Below are 9,439 nucleotides of genomic sequence, written 5' to 3'. Positions count from 1 at the left end.
GTAAGCACTACACTTTGCTCATTTTTACAGACCCAAGGCACTTCACAGTAGACAGATAACCAATAAACTTGTGTTGAGCAACCAAAAAAATCCTTCCCACTTATTTTTCTATGAAACATTCTGGAAAGGTTAATTTCAGTAAGGTCCATCTTATGTTAGCAAGCTTCGCATACGAATGCTGTAGATGTTTAATTCTTCCAACTTAAAGAGAAATGAGCCCGCTTCTGGGAATTTTCAGAGGAAGAATATGAAAAAAAAAATACTACAGGTAGAGAAAAATGGGCCATTCAATGCAATGACAAACTATAAATGTTCTTCATCTGATAATTTCTGTTATGATTTTATCAATATTTCTTTTTCTCCCACTGTTTGAGGCTCTAATATAGTAAAAGAGACGTAATTAAGCAAAACCACTGCCTCTCTTCTTTTTTCTTGTACCTAATAAAAGGTATATTCCTATTGCTCTGGAAGTACATTGAGACCCAGATATTAAAATTTTTAACATACTGATTGTTAAAATAGACGTGTTTTCTTTTTTCTAGGTAATCCTGTGAGCAAGTAGTTTGCAAGTTTCCACTACAATTTATGTTTGATCCTCTCATAAAGGACAGAAATCTTGCAATCTATTTAAAAAAAAAAAAAAAACAGGAAAGTTAAATTGTTAACACTTTTCCTCAAATCAGATTAAAATAATGTAAAATGATGTTAAGATTAAGAATTAACTTTGGCTACTATAACACTGAATTGCGACACTGTTCAGATGATTCGCAAGCAGGTGAGAAAGGATTCCAAGGGGAAAAAATGTAATTTCTCCTCAAATACCCCAGTAGTTACACAAACCTCCTTTACTGAGGATTTTTCCACTATCTGCTCAAATATAAAAGAACTGCTGACATGCACACCAGTCAAAATACTGATAAAGCATGCATGAGGAGAGAGGTGAGGGGAGGATGTTCCAACGTCACAAAATTAGAGTATTAAATTCATATAATAAAGGGAGTTTGGAGATTTGAGATTAATTGCATGTTGAAAGAAGAGGAAGCTTCTTGTCACTCAACTACACTCTTGACTATAAGGTTTTGAATTCAGGACAATTATTTTTAGAATGGCTTTTACCAAAAAAAGCCAACAGACACATTCAAATGAAAAGAAGCCATTTAGTATACTTTGTTTAAAAAGAAAAAGTACTTCATTATTATATTCAAATTTCTTAGGTTCTATTGAGATAGAATCCTTGCATAAAAGAACTCTAAGCATTTTTTTTTTCCTTCCACAGATCTGCTAAGGATGTATACAGAAATTAAACATGTATGTGAAACAAAAGGCTGGCACCATTGGTAGTAACGTATGCATGTGCTACACACAGCAACCCTAACCCTAAGAGAAACTGAGTTTCTGATTTTAGAGAAGTCTCTTGACAATTTAGCACTTGTGCAACAAAAATAAGTTTCACACACCAACACTTAATCGCATAGTGAATTAAGTCCTGCCAGTGGAAGCAGAGTAAGTTAGCTTCCTTCTCTTTGCTTTTCCTTTAGCTTAAGTAAATGTGTGCGGGCAATACCCATTTGTGCAAAAGGTTGAAGGTTAAATCGGAGCTACAGAATGATGTCAGCATCCAATTTCCCAAACTTTACAACTAATATATGAAAGTATGTGTCCCTGTAAGAATTATTCATCTGGCAATATTTGAAAACCAACTAATCAGAAGGTGTCATTCAGTCAAGACTTTTTTTTGCACATCCTACTTGCCTTTTGGAATTCTTACTTTAGATAACACTGCTTTCAACTAAAGTTCTGAGTGAACGTCTTTTAACTCAAGAGAGCAAGTGTTTATTAGACTGAGGACAGGAGCCCCGAAAATGTGTGTAAAGACCTACTCACCACACTGTTCTTTCCCTTCAACTTTGTTTATTGATGTACTGAACATGAAAAAGTACAAAGAATCCAAACACAAAAGAAAACATGTACAGCCTCTTAAATACTCAACAGAATATATTTTCTATTCCAACAGATGTGAATTAAGTCATACTGTACAACTTCAAATAAATACCAGCCTTACATTTTATTAAGTGCTCTGATAAACACTGTAAAGTGAAGCACAATTTGCATGCCCTCTCATCAATGCCTTGGTTTGCTACAGTAGTATAGGAAAGAAGCATGTAGCTGCTGTTTTCCCGTGAGGGAAACCTTATTATGTTTTTTTAAGTATATACATGTATTTTATTTTTCAGTTTTTTTTTTGTTTTTTTTGTTTTTTGTTTTTTAACGCAGAAGTTTAACTCTGACAATCTAAATGCACCTAAGGATATGAGAAAGTGCTAAGCCAATTGATTTCTGAATAGCATTGAGTGGGTCAGCATGAAAACTCGCTTATTCACTTTAGCACGCGCCTCACAGTATATGTACTGTACTATACTGAAAAATTTTATAACTACAATTTTAAATAATAAAAAATAAAACTCAAAGCAACTGCAAAGATAATGTACAACTATGTTATGCATAGCACATTGCCTGTTCTAAGGGGAAGCATGTGAGGATCTCAGTTTATACAAAAAGCAGGACGTAACTATATAGTTCTCAGTGCATCCTGATGAAGGCATTTTTTGCCTTCAGCTTTTTTGAAAATTTATTATAAGCTAGATGCTAATCAGAAAATATTTTGTATTTTTTAAAATTTCTTTCATACATGGTAAAGACTTATTTTATTATTTCCCCAAATAGTGGTTTAAGCATCATACAAAGTTAAATTTCAATAGCATACAGATATTTATGACTTTTGTATGAAAAATGTAAGGAAATTTGTTCAAAACCTATGGTTATACTCATTTTTCTTTTTTACCACAAACATATTTATAAACGAAAATGTAGCATCACCATAAACAGCTGAAGCTAGACTATCTACAGACAAAATTAGCAACAAATCTGATGCACTGTAAATTCAAGTCCTCAGGACAACAAAAGTGATTAAGCAAGACCTCAAGTAACAATGTTAATGCCATTTACAAAGGAAAAAACTGATACAAAAACATTCAAAACCTGAACATCACTTGGCATGTAAGGGAAAAAAAAAAATCAAATTAGCTGAAAGGTTCATAAACACAAGGTCTTATTTACATTACACAAAGCTCAGGTGTTAGCCTTGAACATAACTTTCAAAATACCTTCAAATATATCCAACTCAGATCACTTTTGCCGATTTGCTGCAGTACAAATCATGTGCAACGTCTTTTTGTTCCTTAAGACAAAACAATTCTTCAAACAATACTGCAAGTACATCACTAAACACCATGAGCTCTATCTGAAGGGATTTCTTTAGGAAGAACAGATTTTTTTTCCCCCATCTCTTGGTAATTTAAATTTCTTGCCTGCTCTTATATATTCTTTTGTAATTTTTTTTTGTTTCAAAATCACAAATCAATGTGAGCCACCTATCGTATAATAACCAGGATGATCAGACACTCCACTGGTGATTACAAAAATGAAACCAGCAGTGTTTCCCCCATTAATTCTATTCCTTTCATACAAAGATCTCAAAAGTATTTTCTACATCATAAATCTTTCTAAATTTTCCAACCGCTGCAAATTTCCTGGTAAATTTTAAAAGCTCACTAGGTGTCATATGAAGAGATTTCTCAAAGTATTCAAGTCAAAATATTTGTTCCAGGACCAGTAAAAAGTTTCTCCAAATTTTCTTTTTTATAAAAATAGATGCTTTTTTTAAACCCACATCAAAGAGGCTCTTATCTCTTTGGCAAGGTACTGCTTTACGAAAAGTTCTCCAGTATTCTTACAATAAGCGTTTATAATGTAGCCCCCCCTTCCCCAACCCAAATCATAATTACAAAATAAATACTGTTTTTAACTTCATAAATAAAAATGTAAACTTCAAAATACTTTTCTTAAACAGACATAACAGCAATGCTTTAAATGTAAACCAAACACAAAGCTACTCAGAGAAAGGAAAAAAAGGGGGAAAAAAAAGACACGACCAACTGAAGAATTACAACACAAAGCCTCAATATTTACTCACAGGTTCAAGGCAGTTATGTAAAAAGAAAAGAAATGTCTTCCCTTAGCTGAAACACTTTAAAAGGTCCACCTTCTTCAAAGAAGGCAATAGAATGCAATGTGACAGGTAAAAACCCTGTACCTCTTGTCCATATTCAAACATAAAAGATATTTAAGAAGTTTTAATTCAAATACTAGCAATAAAAAATCTCACATATTTCTTAGGATGCTAAGTAGTCATTTTATCCCCATCTCAACACTGACTTACAAAGACATTTACTAATGTATAAAGTTTCTCTTAACTTGCCTTTGTTGTATAGTTTTCATATATAAATGGACTGAGGACAGAGCTCATTAGGCTTTGTGCGTTTTGTTTGTCTTAAAGGAGACCTGCAGCACTCTGTCTCCCAGACGGTATCCATTGAGGCTAGCTATCGCCATGGCGGCCTCATCATAGTTTGTCATAGTCACAAATCCAAAACCTTTGCATTTATTGGTGTTAAAGTCACGGATGACCTTCACGTTGGTGACAGCTCCAAAAGGCCCAAACATTTGCCACAGGATACTCTCATCTGCATCAGGAGCCAGGTTGTACACAAATATACACCACCCTGTTCCAGGGTGCCCAGGGATATTAATTCCAGCCAAACTGGTCATTCCATCAATGGTCATTGGAGAAAACCTACTGAACAGAATAGGAAACACACACACGCACACAAAATAGAAATGGAAGTTGGTTACAGTGATGGACTTGTTTCCTTTTTCCATCCCCAAGATTTTTAGTAATTAACCTCTCCCAACAGATACATACAGCTATTTGATATTTCAACCAATGTCTGTGTGTGGCTTGTAGTAACATGCTATACTATTGAGGTATTAATAACTTATGAAATGGCAATTGTTTGCTGTATTAAATCATTACTCACAGTAGCAAAGAAATATATTTAGAACTAGCTTCATGACTTAAGCAGGACTGGGGCGGGGGGGACCAACACATACATAAACATGCTACGACGTCGCAACGCAATATGAAACAAATAATGGGGCTTTCAAAAGACCGGGTGGCATCCAGTGGTATAGAAATATTCCCTGAATCAATCGTGCTTCAAAAAGCAGCTTTTCATTAGGTTGTACATGCAAAATAAAAACCAACACAAACTTATGAGGGGTGTAAATATCACTCCCAAATCAAAGAAACTGATCAACCGTGGGAAGGGATTATGAGTATCATGAACCTCTATCATTACCTCTTTACTCCATAAGCCATATTGAGCAGATTGTCCAACCTGCAAAACACACATTTAGCAAACTTCAGTTTTTAATTTTTCCCCTTGATGTTCAAGAAAGCTGGGCTCATTTACTGCCATCTTCCGAGGGGATTCTACATTAATTATATGTAAAGTCTCAAAACACTGAGTCTTTTCACATTCCTGAGAGAATGGACACCCACAGCCATAGGACACTAGCTCATCCCATGAACGCAGTCAGTCTCTGCAAGAGTCCGTGCAGGGGAAATGGTGGTGGTCAACTGAGGAAACCATTAAGAGAAATGTGGAGGCTCTGCAATAGCTAACGTGTGGGTTCTCACCAGGCAAGGTGTTAGTGCTCCGCGTGTACCAGCATGTTACACCACTTTTAATTTTCACAACTCTATTGCCAAGGATACTAAGGCACACCGAGATTAAGTGGCTTGTCCGAGACCATGGGACTAAGTAAACGATGGCTCCGCTATTTAAACTCTGCAGTCTACAGAATTCTACAAATTTCCCTCAAATCTCCCAACTTTGAAGACTTTCATCACTTAGGATCAAAGAAGTATAAATACAGGTAGAAGAACCTCATAGACAACCTCGGCTAATCCTCCCACTTCTCAAATGTGCTTGGCTGAGGTCTAGAGAAGGAAAGAAGAAAGATCATTGCTCTAGTGAGCAACAAAGTTGGGAGTTCAGATCCAAGCCTGATGCTGGACTTAAATTATGCTACAGGCAGTATAGCCCTACACAAGTTTTAAAAAGCTAGGTAGGAAACAAGCCAACCTGAGAGCTTCTCTTAAAAATTTTAAAAGAAAGCAGGGTGGGTAGGTACTCTTTAAAACTTCCCACCCTTTTCCTATTTAGAAAATCAAATTAGTTTTATAGTATTTGATTTTTCTTGCTTTATCAGTTTCAGAAAACCATCCTGATGTTCCAAATTTCCACAGTGCTTACCAATTAATTACCTTTGTTTCAAGGAGGTAGGCATAACTTAACACATAGCCCACATAACCACCCTCAACTGCCACAATGCTCAACACTTTCCAAAGACAACCTCTGGTCAGGGGTGGGGTGCGGGTGGGGGCTACAATTTTTTTTTCTTTCTTTTAACACCTTTGAAAAGTAAGTTTGGGGAAAAAAATGCTCAACACTTTCCAAAGACAACCTCTGGTCAGGGGTGGGGTGCGGGTGGGGGCTACAAATTTTTTTTCTTTCTTTTAACACCTTTGAAAAGTAAGTTTGGGGAAAATAAAAAATCTTGACCTTATTGTCTAACCTGTGGTATTATCAAGTCAAGGCTAGAGCACACAAGAAAAAGCAACTCCTCTTAGTTTTACAGAGAAGCCAAAACGCATCTCATCCAGTCTTTCAAAATTGGAAAGAGAATGCTGTCTCTGCACATCCCTGCCCCCAGTCTCCACTGGGAATTTTGTGTGATTTGGAAAAATGAAATGGAAGAACTGAGCTGATGTAATGCAACATGTAAGGAAACAGAACAAATCACAATAACAAAGGACCCTCATATTTGTGTATTTGTCTTGTCCCACTACACCATTCTCATTGTACCACTGAGCACAGGCCTGAGTCACTGCAGGTTCATAATAAGTGTCTGATGGCTGAATACAGGCAATGGGACTACCAAAATTATCATCAACTACTTAATCTAAATTTAAATCTACCAGGAGGATCTGTGGAGTGAGCCTGTTTGCATATGCAAGGGAGAAAGCACATGTGTGAAAAGAGGGCTTTGTTTTCTGCAAAGATGATGGGCACAGTCAAAGATGCTAAGCCTTCATTGTCGAGAATTAAGGTCACAAACACCAGAAATAAAGAAAAACACAAATTGCTATCACCAATCATAAAATAATCTGATACAGAAAATTTCATCCAATTGCTGGAATGATAAATACAGAATGCATTTGGCACATAATACCCGTAGAAAAGAAAATATTAAGGTTTCTGTCCTAAGTGCTAAGGGCCCAGAACGAGAGGCACCTTATCAATTCACTCAAAATAAAGTCACACTATCTATGCCCATTCATTGTGTTCAGGTCGGGACTGTCATGCTTCGCTACCACCCACTTAGGAAAGCAACCAAAAGTCCAGAGACAGAATTTCCTAAACAAATTTTCATGACAGGGTAGAAACCAAAAACTGCCCCAGAACTGAATTACAAGCACTGAGGAAGAGACGTCTCATTCCCCACCCTCCACCACCCCACTCCCTTCCGTATCTGGAATCTCCAGGGAATAGGTCTAGAACTTTCATGCTAGGATCCCTGAGGACCCCACCAATGGGCCTCCTATCTGCCATACCTGTGAAGTCCTTTATGATACCACGATCTTAATTGATTTCTTCACTCATTTCCCATTTGAGAAAAAATGTGGTCCTCTGAAATTTAAGCCAGGTTTATCCACACTTCTCTCTCCTTCTCCATTACCAGGTAGAGTAGGGAGGCACATGAGACATAGAAAACAGGGCCCAGGCCCTCCTGAAATCTCTGCCTGTATGCAGCTGGGCCCAGAAGTTTTCTGTGCTCTCTCAAGTTTCCCAAGGGACCTCAGAGAAGGTGGTTGGTGCTCCATGTGGGCACCATGTACCCCAAGACTAGTAGCAGCTGGCAAACTGGAAATTAGACAGTTACAAGAGAAAATGATACAGTGCCTCAGACACAAGGATCACTATTACTCCCTGGAATTATATGTCTTTGCTGGGTCTGTCCATAGCTCAAGGACATCTTTTATATACAATCATTTAAAAATGGAAGGGAATTTTTAAATGGAGATTAAGCTAGTATCCTTAAGAATGACTCGGGGGAGGGGGGAGAGGGACACGCATGATAATGTACTACACTGTGAGAAGCAAATGTTAAAGGGCCCATTAAATATATACTTTTACTATTTAAAAATAAAGTAGTCTTTATTTATATTTAATAGATGCACTGCAACCAGCCCCTTCACTCAGTCCCCACGCATCACATGCTTCCTTAAGGGGAGACTGAGCCATCCTCAAAGAGGAAAGGCGGCCAATGGCACTTTGACCTGTTCTTTAGCCTGGACATAATCCACTTTACAAATAGCACGTTAAGTGGATTTGGAGGATTAGATTGGATAATCTAGCTTTAATTAAAATAAAGCTAGATTTCTTTAAGAAAAGGTACCTTTAAAAAGATCCCTACCCAAAAAAAAAAAAAATCAGAGTTGAAGATAACACCAGTAAGTGAAACCCAAGTAAATAAGAAAAGGGAGAGCTGGTTGTTTCTCCTATTCCTTGTACAAGCAGCATTATGAAGTTAGGCACAGAATAATCTAATAAGTCTTACATGAAGTCAGACAGGAAATTCAAAATTATGAATATTACTTTATGGATTTTGCTTTAAAAGCCATATTGTTTATTAATATATTAGGTAAATTAAATATTAAACCAGCCATAATGATAATTAGCAAGACGTTTGATATATTATTTCATCTTTTTCCTATCTCCGTTTTCTATGTTTAAGTATAGTTCATAATCTAATGAATATAATAGCACAAGCCCATGGGCATATGTAGTTTGATTAAAAAAAATACACAGTAAGGGTATGTGTACAACATCTTTCTATCAACAGCAATACAACTCAGATTATAACTAAGCAATATTTTGAATAGAACCCTGTATTAGATAGACCAATCCCACTCCAAAGCTAGGTGTTTATAGGTAGAGAATATGATTCCTCCTCAATTTTCAAAAAAAATTAGCTGACAGAATACAGGAGTAAGTCTATCATGCAAGTAAAGGCGAAATGTGAAATCAATTAGTGAGAAATAAAAATATGAAGAGAGGTTACCAATGAGTGATAAAATAAAACCCTGAACCCTATATATAATGGTTATCAAAACCTCTCCAAAGCATCAACCGAGACCTGCTCTGAATTATCCACCAGATCATCAACCCTTTATCCAATTAGATGGTATCATCTGCCCTCTAAGAAAGAGGAAAATTACTCAAGAGGATTAATACCAGTTTTTTCCAAAAGGAAATTGTGATAAGGCAACCAGCACATGTCTTAAATGCAACTCAAGTGCTGATTTAAAATGCTCCTTTAAAAATGCATAAAGGCTCAAAGAAGCAGGCACACAGGCCATCAGACCAGATCACATTCAATAAAATTAAAGTAGCTCCACAAGAAAAGAACA

General features: G+C 36.5%; 1 protein-coding gene across 3 annotated transcripts in view; it reads right to left on the bottom strand.

Annotated features, from left to right (window-relative positions):
* Positions 1–1,894: 1,894 nt before the first annotated feature.
* Positions 1,895–9,439, bottom strand: part of ELAVL2 (ELAV like neuron-specific RNA binding protein 2) — a 130,465-nt gene continuing 122,920 nt past the window's right edge. Inside the window, exons 7-8 of one of the 3 annotated variants that reach the window (XM_008567381.1) lie at positions 5,259–5,297; positions 1,895–4,696 (exon numbers count right to left, since the gene is read on the bottom strand). In XM_008567381.1, coding sequence (XP_008565603.1) covers positions 4,366–4,696; positions 5,259–5,297 — 370 coding nt within the window. In that variant the 3' untranslated portion in view covers positions 1,895–4,365. The remainder of the gene's footprint in view (positions 4,697–5,258; positions 5,298–9,439) is intronic. The other 2 variants (XM_008567383.1, XM_008567384.1) reach the window with 2 other exon arrangements.

This window comes from Galeopterus variegatus, unplaced genomic scaffold, assembly GCF_000696425.1.
Source record: "Galeopterus variegatus unplaced genomic scaffold, G_variegatus-3.0.2 Scaffold315, whole genome shotgun sequence".
Classification (NCBI taxonomy): domain Eukaryota; kingdom Metazoa; phylum Chordata; class Mammalia; order Dermoptera; family Cynocephalidae; genus Galeopterus; species Galeopterus variegatus.
The sequence above is the reverse complement of the archived record's forward strand: the minus strand, read 5'-3'. Positions and strand labels throughout refer to the sequence as shown.